Source organism: Priapulus caudatus, unplaced genomic scaffold (assembly GCF_000485595.1).
Source record: "Priapulus caudatus unplaced genomic scaffold, Priapulus_caudatus-5.0.1 Scaffold1213, whole genome shotgun sequence".
Taxonomy (NCBI): Eukaryota; Metazoa; Priapulida; class Priapulimorpha; order Priapulimorphida; family Priapulidae; genus Priapulus; species Priapulus caudatus.
Window position 1 is genome coordinate 73,357 of NW_014578274.1, and position 15,052 is coordinate 88,408.

The following is a 15,052-nucleotide window of genomic DNA, read 5'->3' on the forward strand; positions in this document are numbered from 1 at the left end:
ATGCATCATGCATGACATAGCTAGTCCGAGCCACCCACCCCCATGCATGACATAGCTAGTCCGAGCCACCCACCCCCATGCATGGGTTAAATTATGTAATTGAGTGGCAAAGCAGGCTACAACCCATTTGCAGCTTTTTCACAATTCCAAGAAAGAGTTTTACTGTCGCCCTCAGGCTCATCCCAGCGGTGGTCACCACTTACATATTCAACGAACGCGACTTAAACAATTCCCCCCCCACCACCCTGTACATCAATCAATGCCGCGCTGCAACCGCAAGTTAAGATCACGTGACTTGCTTGACCTCCTGCTATTGGTCGGTTACATAGAGACGGTGTGGAACTTTACACAGCCACTCCGCACACGCTGTTCAATCTTCCACACGTGGAATAAAATATCAAACACGTGTGATGTTTTCCACACGCCACAGATCGATGCATTTTGCATGCGCACACGCTGTGGAACTAAACGCGCTGTGGACGATGGCTTTATGTAGTAAATACGTAGTTATACTTTATTCTTATTGTATTATTAGAACAATATTATGTATACATTGTATATAATGTTGTCGGATAGTAGCGAGCGTGAGATAGCGTGAGATCCGCAGCGAGTGATGAAGCAAATCAAAAAAGGTGCCGTTTTGTGCAGCCGCGCGACTATTATACTTGGCAGTAATTAATTGAAATATGTGTAAAAATATTGTTAGTAGCCAACAGAGGTGGTTGGCTAGCCCCCCCCCCCCCCTAAACCTCCACCACTACACATGCGCACGCACGCACGCACACACACACACACACACACAAACACACACAGAAAGAGAGCAACGTAAAAACAACGTCGAAATGTCAACGTTAAAACACGTTCAAATGTAGAGACGGTGTGGAACTTTACACAGCCACTCCGCAGACGCTGTTCAATCTGCCACACATGGAAGAAAATATCAAACACGGCGGCCGTACGACCTTCAGGCTCTGTTTATGAAGCAGTACGACCTTCAGGCTCTATACGACTGTTTCACGTTGTAGGAAAAATATTTTGGAACTCTCTTTAGGTAAATGAAATGACAAGAGTCAGATATTTGAATATGTATGATCGGCAGGCGGTATCTTTGAATTTTATTTTTTCTTGAAACCCTCTAAAAGTGGCCGCAGTCGCACATTTTTCACTTCGAAATGTGAAGTGCGGGCTGGTGAGCCGAACCAAAGGTAATTTTTTGGTCGGCCTTAGTAAACAAAGAACAACTCAAACATATCAGTAAATTTGTTTATGTGTAGAAATATTGGCAGTCGCCCAAACTTTTTTGGGGGGGCAAGTGACTACTTGACTTGTGCAATTTTCGGTCGCCCGAGCTAGACATTGGTCGCCTGTGGCGAGTGGGCGACCGTCCATTTCAGGCACTGCATACCCATGCAATGTTCGAAATAAAGAAAAAATTTTGCTTGTCCGACGAACAAGCTACAAGATATTTTTGCTTGTCCTGATTTAAAATAACATAAAAATATATTAAATGTGTAATTAAAGTTAAATCCTTCCCGTGCCTTCATACGCATAGTGCATAGCTACATGGCGCATAGGGCGGTGCCTATCTCCGTTTCAGTAACCCTGAGGCCCCGCAGCTGCTTTCACAGTAAGTGCTACATTAGGAGGTTAGTCCACTGGTAGCACTGCGAGTTAACTTGCCACACTCTATCTCTATTTGCTGAATGCTAAGCAGAGAAGACCATTTTTCAAGTCTTTGGTATGACCCGGCCGGGAGTTGAACCCCCGACCTTCCACATACGAGGCAAGCACTCGACTATTGAGCCATCGCAGTGGTAAATGTGTAATACATTTAATCAGGAGTAGATAATAGGGAAGGAGTGTGGCATCAATAAACAAGGGGAATTCGTCATTTACTAGCCTTATAATACCTACGATTTACTACGCGTAAATCATCCAACTTGAGCTCAAATCGTACACAGTACATTCGCCTAGCATCGTGCGAAATCGTTTCCTCGTATACACAAGCAATCCGGAGATACAGACTAAAACGTACTACACGATTATCTATTCTTTGGCCATCAATCCAAGCCGATTGCCCAAGCGATTATTCAAACAAAATTAGGCATCAACGCAACACTGAACACTCGGCGAGATAACCTTTGACCCTGTACACAGCTACATACCGGCATACAGCTGGCATGCCCCCACGCATGCACGCCAACCGCAATCAGCAGCAGATCGGGCTCAAATCTCTCAGCGAGCCACATTGCCCGCCGAGTTAGCAATAGCGCGTTAGTAGCTGCCTTTTGTTTGAATATAGGCGGGCAATCGGCTCTGCCATACTAACTAGTTCGTTCCAGAGCACGGCCTCGCGGAATTACCGTATTTTTCAGCTAATTAATGTCCAAAGAAAATTTGGCAGACGTGCAACCGCATGAATCTTAAAAATAAGCACATGCGTTATTGTTAAGATCTGTAATTTTGAACCCCAGACTGCGGACTCCCTCTTTTTGACTCCCGGGGGTTGGACTCCCGTGTTCAAAAGTTAATTTCTACCCCTCTATTTGCGTTCAGCAGGACTGAGAAATCTAAGTATTTATGCAGCACTACTATACTGAGTGGCGCTTATGCTCAGATTTTTGTGCTGCATTGAGTTTAAATCATAGTGTGGCACTATCATTATAATATGCTGCATATTCAGATCGTTCCATGCATGTGGAGTTTATGCGGTCATAGAAAATCTGGAAAGTCAAAAAACCTGGAATTATAAAATGCCATTATCCAGATCTGGAGCATCCTGGAAAATTGGGCATGGTCTTGGAAAGCCCTTGAGATTTAACACATGTCTATGCTGTGTGAGGGGCGTTCATGCAAGAGTTTGCAGTCAAATTATTGATTGTTTGCTGAGGCACAATGATTGTGTGCCACTTAAATCTTGCTGTTATAGAAAATGGACTATATAAATCTTGTAAACCTCCTGCATTGTTTTGCCATGCTAGTTAGGTGGTTGATCAGTATTACATTTACACCAAATACAGCAACAACAAATATCTCGGCATGATCGCAATTGATGCACTTTCAGATTGTAGCGACCATTGTAGCAAGGGGACCATTTCAATATATGGCCCTGGTGTAATAACACTTTGTAAGATATACTTCCATGAAATTTGTGACGAGGGTTGTCTTGATGTTATATTTCTAGGATACTACCCAAGGACCCAGAATAATGTTGCATCTGCATCAACATCAGAACTGTTCTCAGTAACAAGTAATGTCAACCATCAGCAACAGATTTCTCTGCTGTCGTGCGTCAGGTTGGCCTCGCTTCAGCCATGCATCAGTAGCAACCGTTTATTGAGCTCGAAACCACAACCTACAGTTGCAAATAAGGAGCAAGATTTAGGAGCTGTTGTGCAAAAGCAAAAGAATGACCATCGTTTTGTCAGTGCAGAGTTGGATAAAAAAGACAGCAATCCTTCTGCTAAACCATTGACGACAAGTGAAAAAGAGATGGGATCCCAGGTAGAAATCGTTACTGTGGAAGTAGATGTGCTAGAAGATAAGACGTTGTCAACTTGGCAGCGACTGAAGAACATGTACCGGCACTACTGGTATGTCACTATACCAGTGCACTGTGTGACCTCGTGCATGTGGTATGGTGCCTTCTACGTTCTAGCCAAGAAGTAAGTATCAGTATATTTAATGGGTTAACATGTTAGAAGCATGGATGCGCATGTAATAAAATAAAAGTCCCACATTCGTCATGTAGAAAATAAAATGAAATAAAAAGCTCCGTGCATAGTTGTTACAGTACAGCTTTTAATAACTCCAGTTTTATATTATTCATGCTCACTGTTATCATTGCTTTGCAGCGGTGTTGACATTGTTCCATTGCTGGAATTAATTCATACGCCAGAATGGGTTTTAGCACCAATCCAAAAGACAGGAGCAGGAGTGATTGCTGTCATGTTTGCAATGTACAAAGTAGCGACACCAGCACGATATACAGTTACCATTTTTTGCACTACGTGGACCATCACATATCTAAGGAAGAAGGGAAAGATCAAACCAGTTAAGGAGATTCGGCAGATTGTCAGGAAAAGGGCCAAGGATAGAGTTGAAAGGGCAAAAGATAGAGTTGACAAGATGACGCAGCAAAAAAGTTAACACTTTGTATTTAATGTAGAAATGCTTTTCATGTTTGTAATTGACTAGAGAAACAAAAAGTGTAAGTATAAGTCACTGAGCAGGCATTATATGATTGGCATTATTGTTAGGTTTAGGCACAAATATATGCAGTTATATATAGTCAGCCAGGTGAACCCCTACCTCCATGCTACAGGGTTTTTCCATCGAAAAAAAGGATCGCTGTGTTGAAGTTTAGTTAATGATGATATTAAGGAATGCAACGTAAATATATTTAACATTAAACTTACTGTACATGCATGAATCATGAGGGTGGTTATGTATGATTACAATACTAGATTCTTAAATGATCTGTGCTACAGCATGAAATCAGTGCAATATCAGCCATATTCTGAACGTGCGTGATCCTGGCAAAAATATTCGGTCATATTTTTGTTTATTCCAGTCAATGTTTTAAATTTGTATTTATCACAAAAATTTTTTGCAGCACGTTGCAGGTTACATGCTCTCCAGATTAACAATGTGGTATAAAATTGTGGTGTTTTAAATTGTGGTGTGTCATTATATTCGGTGTAGCTCACACTGATACATGCTAAGCAAAATTCATGACTTGGTTACCGCAATTTCTTTTTTATGTCAGTTGTATGAGTCACAATTATTTTGACCAGGCAAAATGTCAAATGAGGTGACTTATAGTTTCCTATAAAAAAGTGCAAATTGAAAACAAGTCGGATTAAAACTTAGGAACATGTTTTTTGTTGAACATCCAACTTTTGTGCCAAAACTACCTTTTTAATTTACAGACCTGTGCTTTAATCAACAGTTAATCCAGTTGAAGCGTCTACATCACAATAGTTAACGCGTGACCTAGTCATTTTAATTTCCCTGCTTCAGGCGCATAGAAAAGCTGGTATATTGTGACCTTTACATTGTTAATGCGGCATCTTGTACGTGTATATGAATTTTAAGATAAATTTCGTACTGTTCCCACTACGTGCTTGCCTTGTTCCGTCAGTATCAGCTGATAATATTTGGAAATCTGGTTTTAGTTCAGATTTTTAATTTGCAAATGATCGAGGTGGTTTCTGTAGTGAAACCTTGTAAATAGTTATTCTGTGAATAACAGCAGAATGTACACTGTTGTAGTTACTGGAAAGTAATAGATTATAAAACATAGGTACACTGGATCATGTCAAAAATGACTGCTCTGTTATCCTTGACATAGAATTACTTTACTTTTGAAGACCCTGCATCGTAAGCATGGTGGAAATAGGTAGTCGTTTAGATTTGTGCCTCGATGGTATTGGGGTGCAACCAAATGCTACAGCTTCAGTTTCATAAGATGCTCGTTTAGATGCCTGCATTTCCATTTAGACCATACAATGTCTCTTCTGGTTGTTATCCACCTTGTATCCTAAATATAAATGTTAGCTGAAACAGTTTTAGATCTGTCCTGCAATATTGGTATTAGCATGAACGTATCTATACTGTATCGATCTCTATATATAGTATAGATGTTCTTAGTAATAGCCAGCCCGTACGGATGAATGGCATCTAGTGCCATTAATATGTTTTACTTCTGAAAAATGCATGTGCACTAAAAATAAATTTGTAGTAGTACAAATAATGGAACATTGTGATGTGTAGTAATTAGTAAAAAATAGTACTTGGGCTATTGTCCTATCTGGTTTCTTGTATATATTTGAAATTTAGAACTGTTCATAATCCATATAATGGATTGGAGTCGAGCCAGTTGTTATTTAGTTTTAATTCACTGTGAACGGCAAACAATTAAATGAAAGTATGGATGAAGTTACCAATGGCTGCTGATATAAATTATTGCTCACCCATTGTTCATATAGTATTGATCATTGATCAATCATATTGTATAATGTAAAGTGCTATTTTGTCAAAGAATATCTGTAAGTAGAATGTCGACAATAGCAAAGGCTGTTTTAATACGTGTAGTTTTTATAGGTTTTATATCCGTGTGATATAAAATTCGGTCACAAAACCTAAAAAGGTAAACACGTATTAAAATACTGAAGTCGTTTATGTGCCATTACTCCCCCCCCAAAAAAAATGTCGAGAGATTATATGTTACTATTAGTATTACTCATGAGCATGTACAGAATCAACAATAAATTTGGTATATGAGTACTTTGCAGTTTCTTTATTTTACATCATTTGTGCATTCATAGCTATTCGTGTGGCACGGACAGCTAGATGACAAAAGCAGTAAACTAGCAACAACAAACGCAGAACCTATTTGAGAAATAATCAGATCAGCAATAAACGTCTCAATTATTCCACCAACGCTTCACACCAATGAGTTTAAACTCTTTTCTCTACGGCATCTACTATCTACATGTAAAATTTGCATTAGTTGCGAAACAACATTTGCATTACTACTTTAGTACACCAACATTTAAAGAATACATAAATTATCAATGTGGAGTGGCAAGCATGTACTGTTCATGTACGCTCATTTTTTCTCATCTGCCTTTGGTTCCTGCTGGTCAACTGCTGCCACATTCTGGTTTCTCTCGGCGAATGCAGGGAACATCTCCCATGGGCTGTGCAAGTCAAACTTGCGGAATTCCTGCGCTAGCTCCAGTGGTTCTATAACTACTCGCTTGGCTTCGTCGTCATAACGAACCTGCAATCCCAATCACTCGATTATATAATACCTGCCACATGCTTTATTGCCGGAGGCCAAGTTTCAACGAATTGTCCTTGTTTGATTCTTCATTCTAATTCAAAACAAGCCAACCAACTTTCACAACGACCATTTACAGCACATCGCTTTTATACAGGGACTTTTTAAGATGTGGTGTATATTCGTGAGATTTCACACATGGAAACCATGTTACTGGGCTATTCAATCTGAATATTTAACAATGCACCTATGTTTAAGTATTTCTGATGCTGGAAGAAAACAAAACAGATCATACATCGGCAGATTCACGGGAGTTTACATTCGTGCTTCAAAGTGCAGACGTATTTTTAACCAGACATATTTTATCATTCTTGTTGACTACATGCAAATAGACTAAATCAAATGATCGAACTCCACAATTTATTACACTCGTATCACAGAAAGCTTCGAATCAATCAATATCTGCTACGAGCAATTAAGATCTTTACCTCCACATATCCACTGACTGGAAAATCTTTCCTAAATGGATGTCCCTCAAAGCCGTAATCAGTCAAAATTCGTCTCAAATCTGGGTGATTTGAAAAGAACACTCCAAACATGTCGAAAATCTAAGTAAAAATAAAAATAATTACTATGAACTTTTAATAAACATTTAGAGTTTATTAAAACACAAACGCTAAAAACGTTTTTATTATATGTAAAAAGTAAATGGATCTCTATAAAGTTATATAAATGTGTACAGCCATAGGTCTCACTGAAAAGTTCAACAGTGTGACTGATATTTCAGATTAAATATGTGCTTTTGTTCAACATATCTATATAGCTGACATGAGCTAGAACATATATAACGTACCTCCCTCTCATACCAGTTGGCTCCAGCGAACACAGAGCAACAAGAATCTATTGGGGTTAGCTCATCTGTGTAAGTTTTCACTCGAACAACGGAGCTGTACCGGAGAGATCTCAGATGATATACAATCTGTGCGCCAAATTTACACATTAGGTCAAACAGATGGTGTGATGTAGTAAGAAAATTTTTGAAAGACAAGGGTCATACCATCAAGCATTCTTTACACATTTTCTTCCTGTGCACTTTTCACGTAATCAAAATTTTGTCCTCTCTAAAACATTCAGAACATACCATGCTTTTGTAACAAGTCATCAACCCAAGTGAAAAAGCTCATATGCATTGTACAATTAATCTTTTTCAACTTTAACTACATTTTCCATATGTTTGCTATATTACACACAATATTTCTGTATAGATTTATGTGTTACTAGCTCAACACGAACCTCAAATCTGTTTTCGCGTGTTGGGATGTCGACGCCACAGATGTCAACAATGTTCGTGAACTGTGCACTGTGATGGTCCTTTAGAAAGCTAAGCACAGGCACAATCCCATCCGGACAAATCATTATCTCGAGTTCATCACCATGGGAAACCTCAACCTATTATAAAACATTTTGATTACAAAAAAAATGTATGTACAATTTTTTTTAGATATACTAGTATTAATCCTTGAGCAATATGTGTATGTCTGCATATTACTAGAGTAACGTAACAGAGCAACTAATAAATAAAGCAGTTACATGTGTCCCAAATGTAACAGTAAACATAGAGATTACAATAGACTATAGAAGATACATATATATAAATCATCTCAGGCCAGAGAAAATCATCAATATATATACAAATAGTTTTTAGTAAATATTACTGTTTTTACAATTTTAAAATACTAGGCCTATGTATAAAATATCAATAGAGATAAGATGATGGTAAAAAGGCTCTGCAAGCTGCAGGACAATACATGCAATATACACGGCATACAAGCCAAAGTACGCGGCTGAGGTGTGCCAGTTTTTAGCTCATCTGACATAGTCAGATGCAGCTTGTAGAATCGCATGATCGTCCGTCCGTCCGGTCGTCCGTCAACAGTTGGGCACAAATCTTAACCGCTCGACGTACGGTCACGATATTCGGGTCGTTGGGGGGGATCGTCAAAACGAGTTGGGATGGGGGTAAAAGAAGGGGGAACATTCACGATCCTTAACTTAAGGTATAGGGAGGAAATGCGAATTGCGGGCCAAATCTAAACGGCTCGCTCCCCGGCTCCCCGTGATACGTCGGTGACCTAGCTCCCACTCGGTAGGAAAGCATCACTGTGGCGAAATTGGAGGTCACAGGGTCAAGGGTCCATGGCACAGCAGATTTTAGACATTTTTCTGAGGAATGTCTGAACGGAGCGATTGAAAAAACTTTTTTTGTTTCGCGCTCGACTTAGCTTTTTATGGGCTTTTTAGAAGGACATGAATGTCTTCTGGTCTGACCTGCGAAGCAGTAAAGTGTGATTAACCTTTTGGACCCTCAAGAGGAGGGTAACATGGATTTGTTGACTGTTAACAAAGGAGTGAACTGCTTTTGCTATTAGAGCCCTCCGCCCACCTCCCCCGGCCTTCCACCCTCCCACCCTCCCGCCTACCGCTCCTCTGCGATAGTGGGGCGTGTCCTAACATGTGTACGCAACTGCGTGTCTGCATATCTGCGCCTAACAAATGTGGTACTATGCACGACTGAAATTTTACGTTTATAATCGTAGCAACAGACCTCAGATGAGCCCAGACGCTCTGCGGCTCTTGTTAACGAAAGCACTGAATATAAAATAACATCATGGTCTTTATTCATGACTGCGAGGTATGCCAGCTCAAATTCTACAAAGAAATTTCACTAACCTAGTTACATGGGTAAGATTTGTCACTGACGACCTCTCACAAACACTTAGTTTAGCCCAGTACCCCACCAGCTGTATAGCAGTCAGCTTATAGCAGATTACTGTATTTAGAAACAGTGGCATTAATAGTTTTTGCACACATGTTCTGAGAGAAAATACATATATTTGTAGCACATGCAAATGCTAGATCCTGTTTCTTCAAGGGATTGGAAAACCAACCTGAGCGAAAGAAAGGTGATGGATGATATGCAACGAAATGTGTCACCATCGAAGTGTAGAATATATATATGTAAGTAGAGGTAGGTAGGTCATATGCGGCACTGATAATGTCTCACATCAAACTACCAGCCTAATATGAGACCAATTAGGTAATATAAATATATCAACTTACCCGCTGAACATACTTAGGGAGGTTTTCTACTATATAGGCGCCAAATTCCTGCAACTGGGATTGACAAACGGCATTTACTGGCCGCACAGTTGCTGAAGAAAACAAAGTAAAATGTCATGAAATGTAAAATTTTATTTCATGACAATATATTAAGTGAAAACAGTATTCTACACAAATGAATGAATTTGTGTGCGTGCGTGTGCAAGTCTGGGTGGTGTGTGTCTGTGTGCGTGCGTGCGAGGCTTTATGCAATTTTTAAATCTAAATTACTAGAAAAATGAACACCTCATTCACTATGAGACCCATCATGTCACAAAGGACTGTTTTACTCACGCTTTGTTTCAGTGGTTGCTGTGTTACTCTGACATCTATACAAATGGGGTACTGCAGCTGCTCGTGTCAAGCCGATCGCTGGAAATATATCATACATAAATCCAGGTATGAAATCTCCTACATAAATATCTCAAACAGGTTTTCTACTAAATAATATGTATAAATGAATAAAATTATGATGAATAAGTGATTATGAACTGGAGGTACATTGAGCCAATATAAGAGGAAATTTCATATACACTAAAGGCATACTGGCGCCATCTGTCCAAGATAAAAGACCAAAATATACAGAGGCGCTACATGAGGACTCGAGCCACCTAACACAACTAAACATATTGCAATGCACATTAATGATCACGATATACCAGATCTTTTACCCTTGTTCACTAATTACACTGAATACTGCACGTTGCTGCTTAAAATTATCGTAATTAACTTAACTAATTAAAAAAAAGTTCCATGTTCATATGGATCAGTAATTGCGTAAATTTTGCCATTTGCGGGGTGGTGGGGGGATGAGGTGGGTGGATCTGGGTTTTGATTTTAGACGCTCCGAGATGCATTCTGCGAAATTCCTTGACTGTGAAAATTTAGATTCAGCATATATTCAGTATATATATATATATATATATTAATATATATATATTATATATCAAGAGCTAATAAATACCTAGTGTACGACGGGAAAATAGTGCTATTTCACGGCAATATTATTCTACTTTGTATGCGGTTCTAGACTAAGTACATGGTATTGCATTAAGCAGCATCCTTTGCTCTCTAAAATAAGACCAACCGCTTGTCTCTACGATACTCCTAGGCCGAGATATTGGAGCGTAATCATGCCTCCCACAGGCCTCAGTAGAATAATATTGCCGTGAAATAGCACTATTTCCCAGTTTTTCCGTTGTACACTCTATATATACTTGAAAAGGGGAGGGATTGTAGTGTTTAACCATGAGGTCAGCTGAAACGTAAACCAAGTTAACTAACCGTTCCACGAACGTAAACAGAAAGTAGAACAGAAACGTATTGCGTATATACACTGTGAGGGGATTGGCATGAGCTTGCGAATAGAGCAGCATGGTGGTTGGACCGATTTTATTGTCTGAGGTACTGTGACTGTTTTAAGTTTAGGTTTTGCAATTTTATTATGTTTGCACACGCAAATTTTATATTACTTATTACTAGTAGTAGTTCGGTCGGGTTAGTAGTTGCTGAAAAAGTACTAGTAATATATTATCTGGTAGGCATTCCCACTCGCCAACAGGGCTGGTCAGACCAGACATTCTACTAGCCCTTACTGATTTCTACTAGCCTCGGGCGAGCGGGCGAGCGTTAGTTTCAAGCCCTGGATTAACTAATATGTTAAAAAACAAAAAAATATAAAAAATTGTTCATTTACATAATCAAAAATGAAGAACAAAAGGCATGTTTGGTTTTTGCCGGTTTAGCAGTAGCTCCAAGTCCACGGTCACGTTTGGCCACATCCAGGTCCAAACCATGCCGTCCTCTCAAATGTTTGGCCATGTTTGACGTGTTTCCACTCTTATAACTGACGTCCTCGAAACACAGTTTGCATGTATATTTATCTCTGTTGTCTCCCCGAAATCCGAAATACTGCCAAACAGTGGAACGGAAGTTTGCTGGTGGATTTTTCAATTTAACAGGCACATCGGCCAAACGAGCGGTATCTCGGCCGCCATATTGCCGGAAACTAAACAGAAAGCCATGACGTCAAACTAAATACCGAACCGAACCGAACCAAAAATTCCGGTACCAAATACCGTACCGAGAAATAATATCACGGTAAACATGTACCGCGGTTAATCGTTACTCCTCTACCCGGGGGTGGCCGGGAAATTAACAAGACATTTTACCAGTGGATTTAACAATGAACAGCTTGCACCAGAAGTGGGGATAGTCGCAGGGATTTAATGTTAAATTATTTACGGGACTCGGCATTACAAAGTCTGCAGTACTTTACCAATTGATACGTTTATTTGAAAAAGGTGTCACATGACAGAAATTCACATAAATAAATACTTAAGACTTTACGAACCAGAATTTAGTTTTGTTTGGAATCTGAAAAATGATCCCCGGTTATAGGGGCGTTTAACAATAACACTAACAGACTACCTGCCCCTTATGGGCGAGGAAATTGCTGTTTTTAACAATAAGGAAGTGTTAATTTCCCCGCCTTTTCCCGGGATTCGGGGGGGGGGGAGTATCAATTGACTGGTGCATAAGTTAGTAGTATAGTAGTATTAGTACCTATATTCTGTATTCAGTGAGTTCATGCACAGTGGCTTCCGTGCAGTGAGACTGTGTTGCACAGGACTCGAGGCATTTGAACGATATTTCAATGGAATTCTTATTCGACAGAGAATATATATACATTAAGACTTTGACAGTAAATAGAACTAGTGCTTATTTATAATTAGTTTCTTACTGAAATGGCTCAAGTTACTGTCGAGCAAATATTAATTTGGTTACAGGGGTCGAAATTAGCGGTATCCCGATATCCGCGGGATAGTAGATTCTTGTGTTGGATACCAGATTTCAATGCTTGGTATCCCGCCGGGATAGTAAAAAAAAATCGTCAAAATCAGGATAGTGGTTGACTGGTTGTTGAGCATATTTGCAAGCATAAGCGTGGCCGATGTTGACAATAAATGTGATGTGTATACATTGTATCAAGGGAACCAGACAATGCATCTAGACAATACATCTGCAGTGTACTTGTCTGTGAATATCTGTGAATATGTTTCCATGTTTTTATATAAATAATAATTACATTACATATTAATAATTTTCAAATGCTATTATTGCATATTTCAAGATTTTGGATACCAACATTGTTCAAATTACTATCCAAAAAATGGGATACCAGATCTTTGGGGGGATACCAGATTTCAATACCTGGTATCCCAAATGGATACCATAATAAAAATATAATTTCGAACCCTGGGTTAATATGGCTCAAGTTAGTGTGGTATAGAGTGCCGGAACACATGCACTTGGCGTTTCAATAAAATATAATGCTAAATAAATACGAAATCTATTTACTACCAAATTCTTAATGTTTCTATACTCTCTTTCACCTATTATTGCCGACAGTTTCCTGTAAATTCCGTCCAAATCCTATGTGCAACAAACACTGACTGCCGCCATTCCTCACGCGGCTGCAGTGTGCACACTGACACTTATATATATAGCAGGTAGGAAAGCGGGATCGCAAAATTTGCTCGACGCTCGCTTGATTTCACACTTTCACAGCACAAATACACATCCAACAGCTTCCATCTTTGTTTCTCCTTCAAGAACAGTGTTCACTTGTTATAAAAACATATTGTCTCTGTTCGTAACCGAGCTGTGTCACGCGAAATCACACAAAGACTAACAAAATTCTCGCGTTCGCGAACCTTGCCCAGTAAATGTAAATGGCTGCAAGTACAAGGCTATATAGACTGGTACTCGCTCCCACCCCGATTACCCATCGAGTAACTAAGCTAAGCCGAAAGGTAGGAGCGAGTGCCAGTCTATGGGCTATAGGCGGTGCACTGCTTTCCAACTCTCGCACGAGCCTCGCCATTGGAGCGTTGCAAAAACGTTGCAGCGCAAGAATGAGGCCACGAAGAGCGCTGGTGGGTGTTTCCTGATTCTGACAGCCATTTTCATTTACTGGGTAAGGTTCGCGAACGCGGGAATTTCGGCAGTCTTTGTGTGATTTAGCGTGACACAGCTCGGTTACGAACAGAGACAGTATGTTTTCATAACAAGTGAACACTGTTCTTGAAAGAGAAACAAAGATGGAAGCTGTTGGATGTGTATACTGTATTCGGGATGCCACTAGGGACAGCGCGTCTCCCAAGTCCGAAATAGTAGGTTTCAGGGGAGAGATAGTGATCCGCTAGATGGCGCATTATTAATTAGCAATTAATAAAATCAGTTAACCCTAACCCTAACCCTAACCCAAATCCTAACTCTAACCCTAATCCTAACCCTAATCCTATCCCTAATTAAAAATAATAATAATAAGGCCCTCTAGGGAGAGAATTCGATACCATGGGAGACGCGCTGTCCCTAGTCGCAGCTCTGTATTCGTGCTGAGAAAGTGTGAAATCAAGCAAGCCTCGTGCGATCCCGCTTTCCTACATGCTATATATATAAGTGTTAGTGACAGTGTGCACACTGCAGCCGCGTGAGGAATGGCGGCAGTCAGTGTTTGTTGCACATACTCTCATAGGATTTGGACGGAATTTACAAATTACAGGAAACTGTCGGCAATAATAGGTGAAAGAGAGTATAGAAACATTAAGAATTTGGTAGTAAATAGATTTCGTATTTATTTAGCATTATATTTTATTGAAACGCTTCAAGTGCCTGTAGCCTGTAGGCTGTACTGTGTCACAGTGACAGTCACAGTGTGTGTGGGAAGGTCAGGCTTCTGTAGAGTGTAGGCCCCTATACAAAAACATTGCCAACGCGAACGAAGATGACGGAGACAATACACATTAATCGTCATTAGAATATCCTAGAAAAATCACTATATTTTAAATACGTGTAACTAAGCTGTGGCCTAATGTTTTCGTTGATTAACTAAATCAAACTAACATGAACTCCTCAGAAGGGAAGCCACTGGCAGCGAAGTTATTCTCCTCCAGCAACTCGCCATTTCTACCTGATATCCCACAATTCTCTACTAGACTAGTACCTGTCCCTTCTCACAAGTTCGATATACCACTATATAGAGCTTGTAAAAAGGGACGGGTACCCGTCTATGTGCTAGACGGGATCTCTGCCCGATTTACG

At 39.8% G+C, this 15,052-nt stretch overlaps 2 protein-coding genes across 2 annotated transcripts in view; one reads left to right on the forward strand and one right to left on the reverse strand.

The window, feature by feature from the left end:
• LOC106815833 (uncharacterized protein C18orf19 homolog A-like) overlaps positions 1-4,364 on the forward strand; it is a 10,047-nt gene extending 5,683 nt beyond the window's left edge. Inside the window, exons 2-3 of the mRNA XM_014820350.1 lie at positions 3,185-3,665; positions 3,855-4,364. Of these exons, the coding sequence (XP_014675836.1) occupies positions 3,185-3,665; positions 3,855-4,149 (776 nt within the window). The 3' untranslated portion in view covers positions 4,150-4,364. The remainder of the gene's footprint in view (positions 1-3,184; positions 3,666-3,854) is intronic.
• Positions 4,365-6,273: 1,909 nt separating this feature from the next.
• Positions 6,274-14,955, reverse strand: LOC106815834 (NADH dehydrogenase [ubiquinone] iron-sulfur protein 3, mitochondrial-like). Its single transcript, XM_014820351.1, has 7 exons — positions 14,855-14,955; positions 10,241-10,318; positions 9,908-9,999; positions 8,081-8,236; positions 7,641-7,766; positions 7,276-7,395; positions 6,274-6,787 (listed from the first exon to the last, which is right to left on the reverse strand). The coding sequence occupies exons 1-7, from the start codon at positions 14,913-14,915 to the stop codon at positions 6,614-6,616; spliced, it is 807 nt and encodes a 268-aa protein (XP_014675837.1). The 5' UTR covers positions 14,916-14,955; the 3' UTR covers positions 6,274-6,613.
• Positions 14,956-15,052: the final 97 nt, after the last annotated feature.

Coding starts and splice junctions, on each gene's coding strand:
- LOC106815834 (XM_014820351.1), bottom strand. CDS start 14,915: ATGGCGAGTTGCTGGAGGAGAATAACTTCGCTGCCAGTGGCTTCCCTT. Junction 10,000..10,240: donor AGCAACCACTGAAACAAAGC/GTGAGTAAAACA, acceptor TGTTTTCTTCAG/CAACTGTGCGGCCAGTAAAT. Junction 8,237..9,907: donor TCCCTAAGTATGTTCAGCGG/GTAAGTTGATAT, acceptor GTTTTATAATAG/GTTGAGGTTTCCCATGGTGA.